This window comes from Apaloderma vittatum, unplaced genomic scaffold (genome assembly GCF_000703405.1).
Source record: "Apaloderma vittatum isolate BGI_N311 unplaced genomic scaffold, ASM70340v1 scaffold9976, whole genome shotgun sequence".
NCBI classification, from domain to species: Eukaryota; Metazoa; Chordata; class Aves; order Trogoniformes; family Trogonidae; genus Apaloderma; species Apaloderma vittatum.
This window is the reverse complement of record NW_009722284.1, coordinates 40,748-62,693: the sequence shown is the minus strand read 5'-3', so window position 1 is coordinate 62,693 and position 21,946 is coordinate 40,748. Positions and strand designations below refer to the sequence as shown.

Genomic DNA, 21,946 nt, shown 5'->3' with positions numbered 1-21,946 from the left:
CAGAACATTTGCCCTCTTCTGGACACCTAAGCACTTGCGTCTCCCAGGTGTAGTGGCTTGGGTCTAGTTAAAGTACTGCAGATCATTAACGCTGCACCACTCAGCCAGGCTTTGCAATCCACATACCCCAAATGTCTTCTCTCTCTGGCTGTGTTTTTGGTCTCCTGAGGGTATTAATAAGCTTAGATAAAGCAGCCTGATTTCACAGCTTCATTAAAAAATCAAAACAGCAAAACTCAAACTAGACCATTGAAATTGCCACCATGATAAACCTCAGAGGCCCCAGGACACCTATGTGGTCTGGATGAGTGGAAAACGAGAAAAAGAGATAAATAAGAAAACATGAATGGATCGCTGAACCAATACTGAGTCTGGCAGGACCTTGCAAAGCACTTAATGCTGGCATTTTAGTCGAGAATGGTCTAAAGATCAGCTCGGCAAACCCCTATGTATTAATGAACTTTTCTGATTTGTAACATATGTGTTTTTAGGTGATTGCTGGCTCCTAGCTGCCATTGCATCTCTCACTTTGAATCCAGATGTTCTGTACCGTGTCGTTCCCAAGGATCAGAGCTTCCAGAAGGACTATGCTGGGATCTTTCATTTCCAGGTACCTATGTAATCCGGGTATTGAGAATTAAGGAGAAAAATGCTAGGATTTAGCTAAAAGCAGCTTTTTTAATGTGTTTGGCACAGGCCAAGAATTATTCAAGAATTATGGTATGTAAGTGAAATTGGTGGGGGGGAGAAGAGAAGAAAATAAGAACAGAGTAAAATACATTAAATGGCACCTGCTCACTGGCTAGGTTCCGCTGTCTTACAGCTGATAGACGTCTGTTGATAAATGTTCTTAGTGTTCAGGAAAAAAAATTAGCATTAGCAGTGTTTCACCCATTTCCCAGTATTTTCAGACGGGATTAGTGCTGTTGAGTGCTTCCCCTTTGGGTGACCTCTCCTTGCAGCATTTTTACAGGGGCATTTTTGGTTTTTTCCCCGGTGGATTCAACGTTAAAAGAGTAGACAAGAAAAGGTACTTTAGGGTATCCTGTCTGCACACTGGCTTTCTGGACTCTGCACCATGTAAGCTCTGCCTGGATCACAGACGATCTGCCAGGTGTCATGTGCAACAAGTTCATGTTAATGAACCTGCTCAGTGCTTCACAGGGCGAGGAAGAGTTTGCCTCTATTACAATGAAGAGGAGTCCATCATGGGAATGAAACCTTTCAGCGACTTATCTGGGGCAAACTGATGACAAGTGAGGGGGTAGGAAGATGGTTAGTGTGAAGCTGTCAGTGCACACCAGCCTTCATCATCTTTTCCTTTCTTTTCTTTAGTTCTGGCAGTACGGGGAGTGGGTGGACGTCGTGGTGGACGACAGGCTGCCTACCAAGAATGGGGAGCTACTCTTTGTGCACTCGGAGGAAGGCAACGAGTTCTGGAGCGCGCTGCTGGAGAAGGCCTATGCCAAGTAGGGTGGCTAAGCAGGAGATGGCACTCCTGGGTGTGCAGAACTTGCCTGCCCACGTGGTTGTGGTGTTAGACACAATGCACTTCCCTCAGATGAAGCCTCCTTCCCACACATTGTTTAAAGTTTTCTCTAGGATCATAAAGGGTGGTGCCAACTATCTGTTTCAAGGGGCTTTATTTCTGGTGCCCCAGGTCACACTGATGATCACATCTGCAGTGCCAATGCTTACAGGTGAATATAGCCCCTCATATGGCTCTTGTCATCTGTCTCACAGGTTGAATGGCTCTTATGAAGCTCTCACAGGAGGGTCCACTATGGAGGGCTTTGAGGATTTTACTGGAGGCATCTCTGAGTCCTATTTGCTGCGGAAGGCTCCTTCAAACTTGTACCAAATCATCCGGAAGGCTCTGAGAGCTGGGTCCCTACTTGGCTGTTCCATTGATGTAAGAGACTGCTGGTGCTTTACTCTCCTCAGTCCGCAGGGCTCTGGTCCATACTGTAACAAAAGCTTGGACCAATGTTAGGTGTAGGTGGGAAGGTCTGAAGTAAAATTAATTAGAGGTTTTTACTGATTTCAGTTATAAAAACTTCGGATGATGTTTTAAATCACAGAGAATCACGAAATCACAGAATATTAGGATTTGGAGGGGACCTTGAAAGATCATGTAGTCCAACCCCCTTGCCAAAGCAGGATCACCTAGAGCAGGTCACACAGGAATGTGTTCACGTGGGTTTTGAATGTCTCCAGAGAAGGATATTCCAACTCTTGTCGTGCCTCCTTTTTTTTACAAGACAACCTGTGATAATACTTAGAGCCATGAGCTGGGGATTGGTCTTCCTGAGCTCTGTTTTCATGCTCTGAGGATCTTTTCTCATTCAAATTCTGTGTAATTTCAGCTCCAGACACTTGATTGCCAGAGGTAAACTCTTCAAGACACTTTTCTGTAGCCGGCTGTAGTCTGATTCTGGATTAGGTTTTCAGTCCTAAAGATTATTTACACCCATAATACAAACTCTCTCAAGTTACGGGTGATGTTTTCAAGTGTTTTGGAAACTTCATGCCTTTCACATCCTGTTTCATTTTCTTGTTTGAAATCCTGGTTTATGGCATATAGGATTACCGGAATTCGACTTTTTATATGCTGTATCTCAACAGAGGCAGGCTAGAGCTTAGTTCATATGAATATGTCTTTGCAGGTGACTGGGTATGTTACCTGAGCTGGGAATTGGATTTAGATTTACATTTCACTGTGTGTTCTGGAATATCTGCTGTGCTAGAACTGCATATTTAGAGGCATGAAACTGCAGAGGTGAACTTTTTCTGTGGACAACACCTTTATTTGCATCAAGAATATTGATATTCATCGTGCATACCATGTTGGATGTCTTCCCCTATATTAACTTGTTCATGAAAGTCAAGTTCATACAGAATATATAGTACTAAATGTGCACACTTTTATTGTCCCAGATAACTAGTGCAGCTGAAATAGAAGCAATCACAAGTCTGAAGCTGGTGAAAGGACACGCTTACTCTGTCACTGGAGCAGAAGAGGTAAGCCAGCTTCTCCAGGGCCATCATACAGAGTAGCTTGGGGTTGCAATACTGCAGTGCCTTCAACTTTCTGGCATCTTTCTGTGACCAACAGAATAAAAATCTTGCTAACTTAGGCACCCACTTGGAGAAAAAAAACAACTACCTGTAGTGCTTAGCCAGGTCAGAAGCTCTGTACTGGTAGTTTATATACAGTATACTGTGCAGTCTGCAACTCGTATTGCACCAGCAGACTGGAATGCAAAACGTAGAGGTGGGTCAACCTGTTACTGAAATGGAGAGTACAGAGAGTGCTGTAGCTGATGCCTCACTTGGTGGCACAGGCTAATGTAAAATAAGGGTGTAAGGCATCTGGGTGTCTTTTACCTATTGCAAATTATAATGGACTGCATCACTCCAGTACAAATCATGTTTTTTCCTGTCTGAAAAGCAATTGCCCTGTGATGATTGGAATAATGGAAGTGCTCAGGCTCTGTTTGTTTTGAATCTTTTAGGTGTATTACCGAGGAAGGCCAGAGAAACTAGTGAGGCTTCGCAATCCCTGGGGTAAAGTGGAATGGACTGGAGCTTGGAGTGATAAGTAGGTTTTCATATGCCCCTGTTTTTCTCCCTTCAATGTATTTTGACATGTTTTAAAAATTAAATTTAGACTACATAGTTAATCCAATCAAAAAGCACATTTAGGAGAGTTACTAAGTAAGTTCAAATAAAATACTATTAATTTATTAGGGAGGTTAGATATTGATTCACTCCGCCCAGCAGACGTTCATCCCTGTTTCAGGAAGAATGTTCTAATACAAGACAGCAGCCCGTGTTCTAACTGTGAGCAGCCCAATGCAAGCCATATTCTTGTCATTTTGCAAGATAACTTTTCTCAGATTGATCCTACTGATGGTGCAAAGACCTTGAATATGCAAACCAATCCCATTCCTGGTAACTACAGCAGGGATAAATCATTGTGCCTCTGCTTCAGCTCTAAGGTTGCTTGGCTCTAAATCAGACCAGTATTTGGTTTCTATTGGAGAATCTTGAAAAACTGGGAATGCTGACTAAGCTGAAGACCCACAAGTACGAAAATCTCAGACACTGTCTGGCCTTCAACTATCTTGGAATCCCAGGAGAATGAAGGCAACAATACTTCTTTTATTTTTATATTTAGAATGGGATAAATTTTACTTTCATACAAGCTACAATGTATTTTTCCATACAAGGCTTTGAGATTTCAGTTTCCTATCCTTTACTGACTGCAGTCCTGGTGCTAGTATTCTGTCATACTTAAGGACAGAAAATAAACATTACAATTATTCTTACCTTTATCAAAGCTGTTTTCTCAGCCCCAAGATAAGGTACCTCAGGGAAGTACACATGCCAGATCCTGATTTTGTTACACGTCTTTTACCATGGGACAATCCCGCCGAAGCAAGTGCAGAACTGCATTGTCCTGTGGGAGCAGATCAGAACAGAATCTAGATTGTTGCACATCAGCATCATAATGGGGAAGAAGCAATACTGTTTACTGCAGTACCTTTGCTAATTCCACCTTTTCTCTTTCTTGTTCTTTTGTGACCCCAACAGGGGAGCTTCAATCATTTCCCTAGGGAGACTATCAGGCATCCCAATAGATCTTATAATGGAGAAGCTCTGCCTGATTATGTAATCCAGCCAGTCTGCAATATTTGTACATTCTGGCACCTGGCAGTGGTGATTCAGTTTAAGGCTTGTTTGTTGCAAATATGGCTGCAGTTTGATTCTGGCCCTGTATAGTCAGGCTGCAGTGTGTACTGCCATTGGAAGGGGCAGAAGGTCTAGTTGTTGAAGAAATATATACTCCTTTATCGGTTGGAGCAGAAGAGAGAGCCTAACTCTCAGATCTTGTTGTAGAATAAAATATGACAACTGAACAGCTTGTTTTTGTGCTTTGTCTGCAGTGCTCCTGAATGGAATTATGTTGATCCCAAACAAAAACAGGCTCTGGATAAGCAAGTAGATGATGGAGAGTTTTGGTAAGAATTGTTAATTTAGCTTAATCTTTTGGACATTTTATGCATGTGTGTGAATGTTCTTTAAGCAGTCCTTTCAGCGGGATGGAGAGAAACTGCCAGCACCACAGGGGTTAATACTGAGACGCATGTGTTGTTAGTCTTTTGTTTCTATCCCTTCCCATTCAAATATTACCTTTTATTAGAGCTTGCATAACTCAGTGCTTATCCAAAGTATAGAGACCAGATGGTAATAAAATTAATGAGGTGGCAAGAATGAATCTCAGCTGCTCTACATTTTGAGGTTTGTTTTTTTGCCTAAATGCTACACACTAATGAAAAAGTTTGGATTACCAGCTTGGGAAGTCTATTTACCCAGAATCTGGCCTAGTGGAAAGTCCATCCCAGTTAACTGTTTGTATGGATTGGTAGTGAACCCCTGCCTGTCCTAGAATGGAAAGATAAATGACCACCATCTTCCGGTGAAATCAGGTATATGGGCCATAAGGCACTGAGAAATGAGAACAGACCTCTGTTTGCAACATGAAGCGATCAAGGTCTGTCACTCATGCAAACCTAGTAGGAATGGTAAAAACAAACACAAAAGATAGAACTAAAGCAAAACACCAGACTGAGACTTTCTCTACAGAGGGATGCTTTTGTAAGGGCCAACTCTTGCTCTCACTAAATGACATCTACTTACACATTCTGTTCCACCAATTTTAATGAATTTACTTATGAAGCATGATCCATGAGGGGTTGCCCACAGCTGGGTGTGACAAAAGATGGTATGACTGAGCCTGTAATGTGTAACAGTCATCGAGAACAACTGTATCCAGGAGATATGGCTCAGTCAAGGAATGGGAAATTTTGCTTCCCGAAAGCCAATTCCAAGTTTCAGAGCTCAATGAAACGGAGCCTTGGGCAACTCTGTAGTACTGATGTTTTCTGCTCTTTTGAGAGAGATATCCGTTTGCAGTCGCCTCGACTGTTGCAGGCTGATGGACTAACCCTGGTCTTTTTGTGCGCTAGGATGGCATTTTCAGATTTTCAAAGGCAGTTCACCCGCCTTGAGATCTGCAACTTGACTCCCGACACTCTGACAAGCAACGAGGTCAATAAATGGGACCTCACCCTGTTTAATGGACAGTGGAGACGCGGTTCGACTGCTGGGGGCTGCCAGAACTACCAAGGTGGAGACTCAGCCAAGCGGGCATTTGGTGAAACACCAAACAAAACAAACAAAAAATAAATGCTTGTGAGCTGGATGGGGTTTCGGTGGGAAGGGCTCGGCGGTGCAGCTCTATCTGCAGGGTTTAGACAGGAAGCAAAAGCTTGGCAGTGTAAACGAAGATCTAATTCACACTTATTTCCTCATTGGGGATTACCAACCCACTAAGCAGTTAATTCATAGCCGTATTCTTTTTTTTTTTTTTTTTCCCAATTCTATCTGCTTTTCCTGCTTACCTGGCTTTTGCTACTGACTGGAGTAATCCTCAGAAGGGTTGAGTAGGCCAGGAAAGTGTCACAGTTCAGTGGCGGTGTTGTTTCCCATTCATTTTTGGGTTAGACCTCTGGAGAGGCTGTCTGGCACTTGGTTCTCCCGCAGCCTCAGCCAAGCATGTTTCCTGGAGATAAATGACTGGCTGGAATTAACGATCTCAGCTCCTCCCTGTTGGTCATTAGTCCCCAGGAAGTACCTTGGTGCTTTGATTTGCTGTGGCTCCAACAGATATTCAGCATAGCTGCAAAAACCATAAAACCATATAACATAATGGAAAGGCCTGGAAAAGCTCCGGACAACTGTCCTTCCAAAGAGATCTTCTCTGTAATTCTAGTGGCAGCCATCTTGGCTACAATGACAGCAAAATCTCCTCCTTTTTGTCTCACCTTGGGAATTCTTAGCAACATACTGGACCAATCCCCAGTTTAAAATCCGTTTGGATGAGCCAGACGATGACCACGAAGGGAGTTTGAATGAGCCGTGCTGTACTATACTGGTGGGCTTGATGCAGAAGAACCGCAGGAGACAGAAGAGAATGGGAGAAGCTCTCCTTAGTATTGGTTATTCGCTCTATCAGGTAAAGTTTATTCCTGATTAAAGGCTTTATTCCCTTTTCTGTTATGCTGGAAAAAATTAGCAATATGCTACTCTGTAACATTCACAGTTACACTACACTTAGACCTAGATTTTGCAAGATGATTCAAATCCTTCTCTCATTTCTCCCTGACCCACATAATAAGGCAAGATTTGGATAAATTTAGGCTCAGTTTTTGTCCCACTTTAACAGGAGAGCGGTGTAAAACTAGAGGCAATAATTTAGCATCAATCTCAATGAGAGCCTTCTCTTACAAAACCTGAATGGGGGCAGGCTCAGGGTGACCAGCAATTCCAGATAAGTGTTTCTGCTTGCAGCCTGTCATTAGTGCTCTGTAGTCACTGTTCTTTTTTTTTATTTTTTTCCCCTTGCATTTAAAAATTGTTTTGATTCATTGTCTACCACACTGTTGTTCTAGTTCAGTAATTTTGATATCTTTTTTTTATGATTCTCCTAGTACTGCTTCTGACTCTAAAAATATACTACACGTAAGAGTAGGTAAAAAAATCTTAAGTGTCACCTCTAATTTCTATGATTTGAGGAGAAATAAGCAAATATAAAAATTTCCAACCAGTATTATCATTCCCAGCATCGTACTGGGAGAAAAGCAATTAAATGTTTTTCGATTCCACTGGATGAAGATCATTAGCCAGCACAGGTGGGAGCAGATGGGAATGACTGACTTTTGCTAATATATCTTGTGCGGGATGGTTCAAAACTAGGAAAGATTTTTCCCTAGTGCCTACATGTCTGCATACACAAATGACTCTCACTGAGCGTATTCTGAGTTGCCATCTGCGTGGTGCCAAACACCCTGGCCTGTTGGCATCTTGAATTTGCACATTAAGGATGTTTTTCTGCTCATATCACTGAGTACAACCTTGGAGAAGTAAGTAGAGCTTGTACTTCGTATCTATTTCGTCCCCTCTGCCACCTCTGTGATCTTTTCCATAGTAGGGTAGACTTGGTGATTCTTAACAAAATGAAGACATTCTTTTGAAAGACGTAGATGCTAAGTCATCTCGGGTGGACATCTAGCTATGATCCAAGTTACTTGGGTCATGCACTACTGTAGATTTACATCATTGCAGCAGATGCTGTGGCTGAGGTCCAGACAGAACTGCATGGATGGTGACCTAGAACAGATCTCCATGCAGGAGAAGGTGAAAAGATGTATGCTCAAGCCTACCTGCTGTGCAGAGCTTTTGTAAGTCATATAGCTCAACCTACCTACTGACAATGGTTGTGTGCCCATCACCAAGCTCCTGGCCTTCCAGTTCCTTCTGTAAGGAACAAGACCTAATGTCTTAAGGGGTCATCTCTAGGCCCCGGATTCATTGTATGGGTGATATTTTCACAAGCTCTTTTGGGACTTGGGAGAACACTCTGTCTCTCACTGGAATCTGTTCTTTCAAGACAACTAATTGCTTTTGGAAATGCTGCCTTGTATTTGGAGATACAAATTAACATAGCAATTTAATTAATTTAGGAAGGGCCAAATCTTGAAATTTGTTACTTGTTATATTGCCTTACAACAATCTCATCATTCTCAGGCTGATTGCTAATGATGGCAGCCTTATATTTTCATCATATTCCAGCAACAGTAGACTAGTAGATTTTAGGCCTGCTGTAATAAATTCTCAGTTTGTTTTTGGTTAGCAAAGTGTGGTGAACTTGTTGACTTTCCTGACTAAACATTTACAGGCTTATAAAAAATATTTCCAACTGATAGTATCATTCAGAACATTGTATGAGGAGAAACATAATTAAATGCTGTGTAGGTTACTCTGGATGAAGGTCTTGTTCTTCCTTTGGAATAACTTAGCACAAGCTAGAACTTCATGTATAACTGATACTACAATATGTGGCTGTAACTGAAAATGAAAAAAAACTATCTGAAGGAGGCTTTATATAAATTTTTTTTTCCTAACCACAGATGTGGGTATGTATCCATCTTTTAACATTTACTCTTTCTCTTCCTTTCAGATTCCTCAGGAGGTATGTAATCTCTGCTGAGGACTTCAAGCCTTCAGATGGGCACCTCATGTTGCACTGGAGAATTTAGCTAGCAGGAAGATTTCTTCCTTACTAATGAGAGCTCTTCTGTAGAGCTTTGTTCTTGGATCACTGGACCAATATCTCAGATTCTGAATAGCCATCTCCAAGGGACTGGGGCACAAGACTTTATTACAGACATCTGAGTCCCAATTTTGACTTCATTTATAATTGTTGAAATTTGGCTTCCACTAAATTTGTAGAACAACAGTCAGAATTTGTCTACTTAGTACGGGTGAATGCAGAACACGGTCTCTGCACTCTAAAATAGAGCAAATGCAACTGGTGTTGTTTAGAAGAAATGGAAAACTCCGTGGATCCATTCCTTTTGTAACTCTGCACTGGGGCTCCTGGTAATGAATAAACCCCACTCAACCTTCCTTAACCCTCCCAGATGTCAATACTGAGGTAAAGTGTTTTCTGTTCCTGAAGAAAGAGACCCCACGAGCATTGGCAGTAGGAATAGCCTATACTCATTATTGAGGTCCAGCAGCTTATGCTGCCAATTTTTCCTCAGTTTTTCAAGGCTTTCAGCCCATTTCTTCTCTCTCAGTAAAAGAATGTGTGATCATGTAGCAATTAACTGTGTTCTTTTAACAGCCTTGGAGATGCAAAGGGAAAATGAACTTTATATATTGAAAAAGATAGGTATCTGGCTTCTTTGGGGGAACCTAATAGCTGCCTTCCAATACCTGAAGGGAACCTACAAGAAGGCTGGGGAGGGACTTTTTACAAGAGCGTGCACTGATAGGACAAGGGGAAATAGGTCTAAGTTGAAGGAGAATAGATTTAGATTAGATCTTAGGAAGAAATTCTCCAGTATGAGGGTGGCAAGACTTTGGAATAAATTGCCCAGAGATGTTGTGGCTGCCCCCTCCCTGGAGATGTTCAAGGCCAGGTTGGACGGAGCCTTGAGTAGCCTGATCTAGTTGAGAGGCATCCCTGCCCATGACAGGGAGGCTGGATTAGGTGATCTCTAAGGTCTCTTCCAGCCTAGGCCATTCTAGGATTCTATGATTCTAGGATTCTTAATCTTTGCAGTTCCACTTAGCTTAAGACTGAGTGAGGAGAAAGGATGGGACTGTTGAATAAATAGCAAATCTGATCTTATCTTCAGAACAAAAGAGGAAAAAACCCCACATTTCTCTACAACAGAACAACGTAATGATTATAAAACATTTGGTAACACGTTTGTGTGCTCTGATCTTAGACAGCCAGAAACCTTATCTGTATGCAATGTTCTCCACCTTGTGTCAACTGCACAGCACTTTTTGTGGATCATTGAATCGCACTTTTTGTGGATCATTGAATCACACTTTTTGAGACATTCCTGTGGAGTAAAAGACATGAATAAGGAGTTTATAGAACAGATGTTATTCTTACGCTACTGTTTCTTCTTACATCAGTGTTTTGTTTTATGAGCTATCCAGTGTTTGATTTGCTTAAAACTATATTTGTATTAGGGAAAAGTTAAGTACTATTTTCCTGTAGTATTATTAACAGAAGTTGAGTAAATCATCTCATGTGGTCCCAAGAGTCTCACTCTTGTGACTATTACTTTGTCGTGTTTACTACTCTTTTCTGTCTGTTTAAAGAAATCAGAGACTACAGTTCCTATGCAATTCGGACATTTATCCCATACCTTAAATTGCTAAAAAATATTCTGAAATTTAAATTTGTTCCCAGCAGCATTTGAAAGCAAAAAATTCTCAATACATGGACAAGTTAAGTATAGCAGGTACTAGTTTGACCAGATGTGTGCATATGTTAATGGTCTATATTTTATATCACAGATTGTAAAGAAGCATGTGACAAGATTATCTTTATAGAGAAATATCCTTGCCCTTTTCAAATATCTGTCTAACTGTATCTCATCACAGATTCCTGATGGTTATCTTTTATGTCATCACTCATGTATTTATTGTTTTATGCTAAGAAAAAGAGATGGTTTTAAAACACTGAAATTGAAATAGAGTGACGGGCTTACCAGTCAAATGGTTTCTAACAAAAACACATTTCCCACAGCTGGAAAATAACACAGATATTCATGTGAACCGTGCTTTCTTCGCAAGGCACCAACCAGCAGCCCGGTCTGATCCTTACGTCAACCTGCGTGAAGTCTCCAGCCGCATGAAGTTGCCCCGGGGAGAGTACCTCATTGTGCCATCCACTTTTGAGCCTTACAAAAACGGAGAGTTCTGCCTGCGAGTTTTTTCTGAGAAACATGCTAAAACACAGTGCGTATCATCTCCTTAAAGTCTCTCCTTCTGCTGGTGAGGCACATGAAGGAAGAAGTCAGGTGTTGTAGCCTCGTCATGTGCTCTATCTTCTATTTTCTCCCTTAACCAGCAAAATAGGCCTATTTCTAGCACCTGTCTTCTTATGTAGTCTACCATACGTGGCATGCACATCTGCGGTAGAGAGTCAGGGCTCTTCAGATGGCCAAGCACTCGAGTGGCAACCAGATCCTTCAGATCTGTGGAGCAGAAGTTCCCACAATTAAAAAGTCCAGGATTTAGGAGTATGGCAACAAAGAGACGGGTTTTAAAAGGGTTGTGTCAAAAGCAGCCATTGAATGAAAAAGCAGGAGTCTGGATACAAGACATGGACAACAAGGCTGGGTTTTCCAAGGAAAATATAAGAGGTCGGACAGACAGAGGTGGGATGGGAAGCACAGTAAGCAGGAAGCCTGGGGGGTTGTTGTGTGCATTCGCTATTAGCTTATATTAAACCAACTTGTTTTGGTAATTATTTTAAAGGCAAATGGTAGACTTATAGTTTATCCTTTTTTCTTTTTAAATTTCTTTTTCTTTTTTTTTCTTAGAGTGATTGGTGATATGGTGTCTGCAAGACCATATGAAGTAAGTATCTTAACTGGGCAAATTTTTTTTCTAGCAGAATTTTCCTTCATAATGTGGTGGCAAAATGGAGGCAAGATTTTTATTCATCCCCTGAGCTGGGATCACAGTATTTGTCTGTGCTCAGGAGAGGATTCTTAGTTTCCTGTTCATTTTCATGTACGTGGGCCCATCTGGCACAGAAACTGCACCCTAGTAGGCTGGGATAGAACACATTAAATTATCCTTTCATCTAGCACAGGTAGGATAAGATGGGGAGGGCACAGAATGATTTTTTCCAGAAAAGCAGAGTCTTCCTGAAGTTTGAGAAGCAGACTTCCAAGGAACTGCTGAGTTGCTGTGGCCAAGTGAAGCAACATTTTCACTGTGGCTCTTTTGTAAAACTATCTTGGTAGCAGAAGAAGACTTTTTCATCAGTCTTAGAAAGCATTTACTCCCAAATGGAGCCAGCCCCTGGCTGGTCATGATTTAAGTAGTCCTTCTGTTTTCCACTGCTGCAGAGCAAGTGCTCATTTTCTGTTGCTGTAAATAGCCCCCTGTAAAGCCGCTTTATGATATCCACAGCTTGCTTTCTAGAACCACCTTGTAAACCACACTCTTGGCCTTTTCCTCTAGCCTCATGTTGACAACAAAGATATAGATGATGAATTCAGGACTCTCTTTCAAAAGCTCTCTGGAGAGGTAAGTGTATTGAAGTGAAAGAAAAAGACTGGGACCTCTCTGTTATGATTATGCAAATATTTGACTTGCTGATTCCTTTTGCTGTCTGGTCTTCAAAAAATCAAGCAGTTTTCCCTTTTTATTAACTCACAGCTTCAGTTTATTTTACAATTGAGCAGTTTTACTACATTTTTCCTCTTACTGGCGCAAAGTGTGATTTATTCCCTCGGTAATGCAGGGCATGGAATAACATTGAAAGTAGGGGTGATGTGAGTGAGGACTGTGAAAATATTATCCCATGGTGAAATAAATTACCTGTGGAGTTAGTGTATAGTTTTGACAATTGCCTAGTTGGCCAATTCCTTCCTTTTTGGTTTAGAACCTACAGGCATCGGAAAACTGTTGGCTGAACTTTCTATTTATTGTATTTGACAAACCTCAGTATCTAGAAAGCCCTGCTGTGCTAGCCTGTGGCTGTCACATCAGATTTTCTCTTAATGAACAGGTGGCCACTGGCATCAGAGGGGGAAAATGTCTTGTTAGAAAGACTTTTTTGAGTTTTAAGAGGGATATTTTAGTATTGTTTAGTTGTAGCTTCCATAAGCCTGGAAGATATCAAATGTCCTCCTGAACTTCTTTAGCTGAGAAAGAAAGCAGTCACTTAATGAAGTTAAACCTGTTAAAAAGTTAACACTTACTGGGCCATGACACCATGGCACCTAACAAACCACTTATTTCCCGTGTGAAAGGCTAGGAAGTATTCAAGGGTTCTGAGGATCTCCTCCATGTGATGCCTGATGGTAAATATGTTAGAAAAAAATTAAAGGTTTACATGCCTTAGATGTGGAAGGAAAATAGTCTCTGGATGTCCAACAGCAAATGAACATAGCTTGTTTAAAATACTTTTTATATTAATATCTAAAGTATGATAGTGCTTTTGTCTAGCCGATGTGATGGTGTTGGGACATAGGCTGGACTTGATGATCTCAGAGGTCTTTTCCAGCCTCAACAGTTCTGTGATTCTGTGATTTGTTTTCTGTCTAGGACTGTGAAGTGACCGCAATTGAACTTCAAACTATCCTAAACCGAGTTTTGGCAAAGAGTAAGTAATGTTATGTAATTCCCGTTGAAAAAAACTGAGAGCCACATGCTGAAATGGCAAGACATAAAATTATTTTTTCATCAGAGTGAACCTCTGTGCCTGGGTCCATCAGCACACAGACAGGATCTGTGCTAACAAAACTCAGCTCTATTAGCTAAGAGTGATGAAAAATGGAGTTTGTGTCTGCCCTCAGATGAGTTTCTTCTAGCTGGTTGAACCTCTAATATGGGGGGAAAAGACACCACCTGGTATCTGCTACCAAGCACTGACAGCTGATGTCCTGCAGAAGCACAGTATTCTCTCTTCCTTCTTAGGAGGACCACCATAGGAAGATATTATTATGCTGCTGCATAACTTCTGTAGACAAACAGAGGCTTACCACCCCAAAACCAATAGCATCTCTCCAGCCGGTGTGCCAAAAAGCCATGTTAATCCGCTGAAGGCAAATAGTGGAAGAAAGGCCAGAACATTTACTTTGCTAACAAGATTTTAAGGTGGCTGACATCTTCAAGGTTGTCTACAGAACTATATATTTCTAGAAGTATTTTTGACTTGGATTTTTATTTCATTTTTGTACAGGAAAGGATATTAAAAGTGATGGATTCAACATTAACACTTGCAGGGAGATGATTAGCCTATTCGATGTATCCTTTGAATGTCATTTTATCCGCTTTAAAGCTTCTGGATGCCCTTTGCAAAACTTCCTGACAAGATGGGCTAAGTTTACACTTCCATTGTCCAGGCACACGGCTGGAGGCATAAAATTCAGCCAAGCAGCTCCATCAGCTCAGGGTGGCAGAAACTGGAATCATTTCATCATTGACTGCTTCTCTCACCTGCTCTGCATCTCTCATTGCTTAAACTTACCCCTAAAAATAGCAGGAAGAAGAAGCAGGGACCTTCTGCCTGGGCACACCTTCGGATGTAGCTTCAGATGCACACCCAGCATGCTTGGCAGAAGGCAGGTTTAAAGCACAACCTCAGCTGCCCTCTCAAAGTCAGGTCCTGCTTAAAGAATGCAGAGCTTAAAGCAGCAGAGGCAGGCTGGAGAGCCTGTTCAGAAGAGGAAGGTTACAAGTACATGCTGTTCCTCCCTCCGTTCTGCATAGCTTGTAGGACACCTGGGAGCTAATAAACTTTGCTTAGCCAAGAGGAAAGGAGAGGTCAGCAAATCTGCCCTACACTCGGAAGGTCATCAGCATACTGGGAGAGTCAAGAGCCATGCTACTGGGGTTACACTAATGTTGGTCTCATAACATGTTGAGGTCAGCAGGGATTAGTTCTGGATCTTGTTAGGGGAAGTGATGCCTTTACCCAACACTCCAGTCTCCCAATCCCAACAGGGCAACTCAATAAGTAGAACATCACAGGGACTAGTTCCCATTGTTTCTGCACAATTTTCCTTAGAAAGGGATATTCAAGGCCCTGAAGGACATGGGAAATACTGTGTAGCCTACCATTGACTCTGTTCATTGCTGTTCCTGCCTCTGGTTTGTAACCCTTTTCTGCTCAAGGCCAGTTCTTTTTTTCCCTATGGACTTTAATTTACTGTTCACTGTACAAAATGCAGTGGATCTAATTGTGCTTATATATTTAGCAATCCCATATATCATTCCCTGAGAGCGCAGATAGCATAGAAATTCTTGACATGCCTTTAGCTAAGCAAATGTAAAGCTGTGGGCATGTCCGTGAGATGGAGATGCATTACAAATGAGAAATAATATAGTCATTAAGATGACACTGTGATGGGTGATTTGTTTTTATTAGAACTGGTGCTCTCCAGTTTTGCCAAGGCTAGAGGAATCCTGATGTTTGAACTGTCCCTTAACATCGCCAGACCAATGGGACCGGCACCTTGGGACTTATAGAATTCAAGACACTTTGGATGAAGATTCAAAAGTATTTGGTAATATAATATTTCTGACTGTCTCCCCTTCCCTCTCAGCTCTGAAGGACAGATGCATAACTCAGGTAGGGTTAAGCTACCATAGGCAGATATACTTGGAAGACTTCCTTCTCATGGCTGGAGTTTGCTCCAGGGATCAGAAACATTCCCTTTCACCTTGGCTCCACTACTCTCCATAACTGGCAACACCTTATGGAAAACCAGATTAACTGTCTTTCATTGTTGGCAAAGACAGCTCTCTCTGCTGCCTGCTGTGTTAAAGCTCATATGAACATGTCTCTGCTATTGCAATACGTTACATTGCCAGTTGAGCCCCAGCAAACACAAGGAACACATTTTTCTTTGGGACCTACAAAAGTACGGCTTTGTACTTTTTAAATCTTGTAGAAGTGCTGAATTATTTTTCTGGTGGAGGATTTAATATCCCAAGAAGTTCACCCAGAATCAAGCAGTCTAAGGGAAGGTCAGATTTGGACCTGCTTTGTTTGACAACATCCCTTCCGGTCAAGCCTGCTGCTACCATGCTTGATGCTGTTCAGCACAGAGTATCTGTCCTGGAGGCTCATGAAGAGGTGTTGGATTCATGTTGACTCTTTCCTAGGGCTGATGTAAGCAAAGCAAGCTCTGAGAGCCAATCCCAGACTGAGCTAAAAGTCTGGGTGGCATCTAATCCTGGATAATAAACCTGCTGGCAGTAGGAAGCATCTGTCACTGTGTCTGAAATATTAAGCAAAATGGACTTTGTCTGTTGCAGTGTTTGCCAAATGATAGGATGTTTTCCTCAATGGCCTGTCTGCCATCATGTAACATGAAGGCAGGCAGGCTGCCAGCCCATGGGAATATGTTTCCCAGTCTGTCATGCTTGCCAGCAGCTTCCTGAAACATCTCCATTGCTCAATAACGTTTCAAAGAGTAGGAGCTTGGGCTGGTAGGGGTAGCCCCCATCCCAGCCATCAGAAACCCGAGGCTGTGTCCCCACAGCAGAGTGATGTTGTGGGCGTAGCAGAGGTAGACATGATTGTCCTGGCATTAATCTAGCTACATCAGTAAGGAGGATGACAGGGCACAGGCTACCAAATTAAGGTTAAACCCTAGAGAAGCCTGCCTGCTTGTGCTCATACCATCACATTGCTGTGTGGCCACACGTTGGAAAGTCATCTCCACGTTCTCTTCTTCCCCTCTGCTGCAGGCAATCTATAAGAAATCAGACAGTGACTACTCGGGTACCATCGACTCCCATGAGATGCGAAATGCCCTCAGAGAGGCAGGCGAGTGCGCTGCTTGGGGACACCATCAAATCACTGAATATTGAAGAGTAGTGGAGTCTTTTAGTGGCTTTGCTTCCCTCCCATCTCCTAGATCACATCATTGCAGTGCCGTTGTCGCTTCCTGGCAGTCACATACCACTACATCCTTTTGCTGTTATACACATCAAAACTCATCCTTTGTTCTGCATTATGAACCACTGATATTTTTGTGCATGCTGTGATCATTGCTTATTCATCTGATTATTACTTGCTCTATTTTTGGCCTCATTATTTTCTAATCTAATTGTCCTCTTTCACAGCTATGTCCAAATCATCTTTTTCCTTCATTTTCTCCCATCACCTTTCTCTACACTTAAAGAAGGTGCAAACGTGATCAAGGCATGCCCCGGTGATATCCTCTGTGATGTTTGCTACTCACTTTTGGAGCAGTGCTTGGCAGCTCAGGGGCATCTAGAGAAGCATAATTTTTTTTTGATCTGTCTTGTACTCGGAGTTTATGTGGATGATCCAGAGACAGAAATAGCAGTAGTATGGGCCTGAATGGAGCCCAATGTGTTATGTGAGCAATTGGCTCTACTGCAATCACTGCTATTCAGCTACAGAGCCAAGACTTGCTAATTAGGGGCTTATCTGGGGAACATAGGACTGGTTATGCTGTGAAACAATGTGAAATATGCAGTCTGGCAAAATGCTGTGGGGGAACTTCATGCTTCTCTTCACCCAGCACAATGGGCTTTGGAAAGGACCCACAGCAGAAGCAGGTAATGGAGTCCAACAGACCTTCTGGGAGGAATAGTCCTCAGTCCTTCACCCAGGTCTGCCTGCAGCTGCAGCAGTCCATGGGTAAGTCACATCAAAGACAGCGTATTAACCTGCTGTGTCAGTGATTCATGTGCTTCCCACACCTTCAGGTTTCACACTCAACGACCAGGTGCAACACAGCATTGTCATCCGCTATGCCTGCAGCAAGCTGACCATTGACTTTGATGGCTTTGTGGCCTGTATGATCCGGCTGGAGACCCTGTTCAGTAAGTGCCTCTGCTCATTAGCCGAGAAGAATTCCTGAAAACTCTGGGGTTCCGTTGAGTATTTGATGTCTTTTAACTGTGAGTGTAGCAAATTGCATGGAGACATGAGGGTGCCAGCAAAATTGTGTCTGTTACAGAAAGCAGCAGAAAAATAACAAAACCCTTTCTGAATGACCATGGAGAGTGGGGGACGTGTTTTCATAACCAACCATACTTTTGTGATTTACAGTCATCTGCACTTTATAGTCAGTGCTCTGGCCCCCAGATTGTCTCAGCTCCTATAAATGGTACCATTTATCATTTACAGTCCCTACTCAAACCTGATTTACAGGTTTATCCCCAGATCATGCCAGATGCTACTGCATCAGATTTTATAGTTGTCCTGCTGCCAGCTCTCAGTCTGCTGCTGTAGATCTGACTATTCCACCTTATGAAGCAGCTTAGAAATTAGTTGCAAGAGGAAGGAAGAACAGCTATGATGCTATTTTACAGAACCAGTCTAGATTTCCAGTAGGTTATGGCAAAAAGCCAGACCACTACATTTGGTCAGACAGTGATTCTCTACATGCCACACTCTGTGATTTATAGTCCATTTTTTCCCCTCCTTCACTTTTCAGAAGTGTTCCACCTACTGGACAAAGAGAAGAGTGGAGTCATCCAGCTCTCTCTGGCTGAGGTGAGTCTGGTCAGGTTGAAATACTATCTGGTTAAGCTACAGCAATGGGCTGCACTAAAACATGTTCACTTAAAATCACTATTATAAGTGGTAAACTCAATAGTTACTCAAAGGGAAGGTTTGTTTATGTGAAGAGGTTCTTCAGCTCAGAAGGCCTGTCTGAATTAGCAGAATGAACACTTAACTTTATATGAGCAAAAAAGTAGACACATTCAAAACTCCTAAGGTGGCTTGAGAAGATGCTTACATAATGTGTTTCTCTATTTACTTTTAGAAGGCAGTGGTCAATTCATTAGGAAACTCACAGCAGGGAAGTGTTTTGTCTGGCGGAGAATGTACTGATCAACCTGCCAGAATTAGAAAAGACCTTTTAAGATGTCAAACCTTTTTTTCCCCTACATTGTTTTTAATGCAAATTTTTCCTGTTGAAGCTGCAGTAAAAGCAATCAGCCTGAGTCTTCCCTTTGTGAAATACAAATATATCTCAGGAAACAGCTGGAAGCGGCCCCAAGAGGTCCATGCAATTAGTCCTCTCAGCTGAAGACTGTCTTGAAAAGAGGAAGATGGCTAGGGAGCTCTGTGACCCTCAGTCACAGTTAGTTAAACCTAATTGAAATTGTACATGGCATATTCCGACCCTAGAATTTTTCAAAGGTCACGGAGCTTGCCCCGAAGTACTGGTCTTCCCTCAGAGGAGACCCCACTTGCTATGTCGGAGGCTCATCTTGGCAATAAATCTCCCCAAAGTTCCAGAGCAGATGGATGCTACATGCACAACAGATTAAAAGGCATCTCCAGCCCTTCTCAGCTTGTTCTCCCAGAGTTGTGGCAGAGTGCCGCAGTACCATCCTGAGGACCTTCCTGATGGTCTGACTCCTTGTTCTGTTTCTCCCTCAGTGGCTGTGCTGCACACTGGTTTGAACAATGGCCGGTGAATTCAGCAAACATCTCTGAGGCTCTTCTGAACATGGAACCACCCATTTGTCTTCTCCTTGTTATGAGGAACTTATTACTGGCAAGTTATCTGAAGCCCACTAAAAATGAAGTGATCTCCTGTCAGTTATAAAATAAATGCGCTCTTGAAACAAACAAACAAAAAGATAGACAAAAAAATAAACCAAACCCAAGCTCAATCTCCTTTATTTTTCCTGCTAGAAGTGTATTTCTCACGTCATGCCAAAATGTCACAAATTTTGACTTACCACGGATGCGCCCAAGTGGCTTTGGTTTGACTTCCGACTCTGCATCAAAGTTCGACAGTGTTCAAAATCCTGGAAGAGATCTCCATTGGCTGTGATGTCTAGCATATGTTTCACAGAGAGAAACCTATGCTCAGACTGTGAGTGAAATTTGTGTTGCTGCTCTGGCTACCTCCCTTTGCTGCCAAATGGCTGCTTTAGCTGTGCCTAGTGCCTGCAGAAGCTGGGGGTGAGGAGCTTGGAGGCAGACAATGAGCTGGTGAGAGCACAGGGGTGTTGGGCATGGACACAGCCCTGAGGATGAACAGGGAATTGGGTAAGCATGATGGCCCTCCTCCACGCATCCTGGCTCAGTCTCCCAGGAAGAGAAGAGAGGACAAAAGGCCATAGGGAAGTTGTTATAGCTATTTTAGCTGAGATCTCATGCTATGAATGCTTGTCCATATGTGCATTTCAGTGCCCAGAGATGGAGTTTGGAGTTTTAGGAGGAGAGTGGCTGGAGGTCAGAAGCTCGTGAAGGCAGATGTGAGGGGAGAAACATAAAAAACGCATGCAGGGGGTCTATGAGCTTTAGCGTGGAAAGGACATGCTAGTGCAGGTCATGATTTAAAGAAGAAACTGAAGCTAATCATCACTGGATAACAGTGCTATCCTTTCCTGAGACCTTGTAAAACCTTTGTCCTTTAAAAAATCTCTTTGCATTTAATTTCACGGTATTATAAAGAGTAATAGCATAGTGATACAGGCAAGATAACCTAGCAGTCTTTTTTTAGGAATTGGAAAATACTTCTGTAACTTGCAGTAATGATCTGGTGAGATGACACACCTTTGACACTTCTGTCTGGGAGGGGGAGGAGTGCAGGCAGACATCTGTCTCCCCAAGACAGACATGGGACCAAGGCTCTGTCCACTTCTCTCTTCAGTTCTGTGTTTGAGAGGGGCCTTTCTCCACACCTACTTGTTCTTAAGCTCTTTCTTTAAGCAGGGAGAAAGCTGTTTTTCAGTTCCCATCTCTGAAAACAGAATGCCTCATGACAAACCCCAATCCTCTGCTTGACATCTCCCAACATTTCTTCTTGGTGCTGGCTACAGCTGTCCAACTAAAAGGAACATATGACCTGTTTCACTGCATAGAATCATAGAATCATGGAATCATAGAATCATAGAATGTCAGAGGTTGGAAGGGACCTCTAGAGATCATCTGGTCCAACCCCCCTGCCAGAGCAGGATCACCTAGAGTAAGCCACACAGAAACTTGTCCAGGCAGGTTTTGAATGTCTCCAGAGGAGGAGATTCCACACCCTCCCTGGGCAGCCTGTGCCAGTGCTCTGTCACCCTCACAGTGAAAAAGTTTCTGGCTCTTAGAAAGGCATAGCTTTGCCTTTCTAATAGATGGTATTCACTGCTCTCATTTAGAGCTTCTCTCCCAGTAAAAAAGAAATAAATACTTCTTAGTTCTGGTTGAAGGATAAAAACAGTCAGTAGGGCAACCACAGGCTTTCACCTGCTGTCCTGTGCACCTGACACTGGTCATGACATTTATGCAGCTGTCTCAGATTGCCACCAGTTTCTTGTGGTAGATATTAGCCTGCTGACCAACAACAGACATCTACATACCTCTACCTGCCTGGAAGACAGAGCTACCTGGGACAACCTGAGGCCTTCCAAAACCTAGAGAATTTGCTAGTGAATTCTTTGCCTGTTCAGTAAGATGAACACGTCCTTCCCTGCCCTATATCTTGAGTATGCAGCACCTCTCCTTACTAAACATGCAACAGGGTAAGCTAACTGCTTGCTGCTTCAGATTTACTTTCTGCTCACATATGCTATTCATGAGTTCATTCCAATTACGGTCATAGAGAGGCCTCTCTCCACAGTACTAGGAGAACTTAAATACATGCAGAAATCCATTGCATGCTCCCAGTTCTTCTCCCTTTACATCAAGCAAGATGCATCCACTACAATAATTCTCGTAGTTATCTAAATGACTCTCACCCTCCCATACAGGATGGGCAGAGTGCTGCACTCCATCTTTCTTTATCTTTGGGAAGCAGGCAGCTCCACAGGAGCCACCTCCTCTTTCATTTTTTCTTTG

At 42.5% G+C, this 21,946-nt stretch overlaps 1 protein-coding gene across 1 annotated transcript in view; it reads left to right on the top strand.

Moving 5' to 3' along the window:
- CAPN8 (calpain 8) overlaps window positions 1–19,573 on the top strand; it is a 29,005-nt gene extending 9,432 nt beyond the window's left edge. The window contains exons 3-21 of the mRNA XM_009871719.1: window positions 492–610; window positions 1,336–1,469; window positions 1,744–1,912; window positions 2,938–3,021; window positions 3,516–3,601; window positions 4,950–5,024; window positions 6,033–6,193; window positions 6,906–7,081; window positions 9,086–9,097; window positions 11,180–11,391; window positions 11,979–12,015; window positions 12,628–12,693; window positions 13,717–13,774; window positions 14,354–14,418; window positions 15,612–15,680; window positions 16,870–16,948; window positions 17,860–17,976; window positions 18,594–18,652; window positions 19,550–19,573. Coding sequence (XP_009870021.1) covers window positions 492–610; window positions 1,336–1,469; window positions 1,744–1,912; window positions 2,938–3,021; window positions 3,516–3,601; window positions 4,950–5,024; window positions 6,033–6,193; window positions 6,906–7,081; window positions 9,086–9,097; window positions 11,180–11,391; window positions 11,979–12,015; window positions 12,628–12,693; window positions 13,717–13,774; window positions 14,354–14,418; window positions 15,612–15,680; window positions 16,870–16,948; window positions 17,860–17,976; window positions 18,594–18,652; window positions 19,550–19,573 — 1,802 coding nt within the window. The remainder of the gene's footprint in view (window positions 1–491; window positions 611–1,335; window positions 1,470–1,743; window positions 1,913–2,937; window positions 3,022–3,515; window positions 3,602–4,949; window positions 5,025–6,032; window positions 6,194–6,905; window positions 7,082–9,085; window positions 9,098–11,179; window positions 11,392–11,978; window positions 12,016–12,627; window positions 12,694–13,716; window positions 13,775–14,353; window positions 14,419–15,611; window positions 15,681–16,869; window positions 16,949–17,859; window positions 17,977–18,593; window positions 18,653–19,549) is intronic.
- Window positions 19,574–21,946: the final 2,373 nt, after the last annotated feature.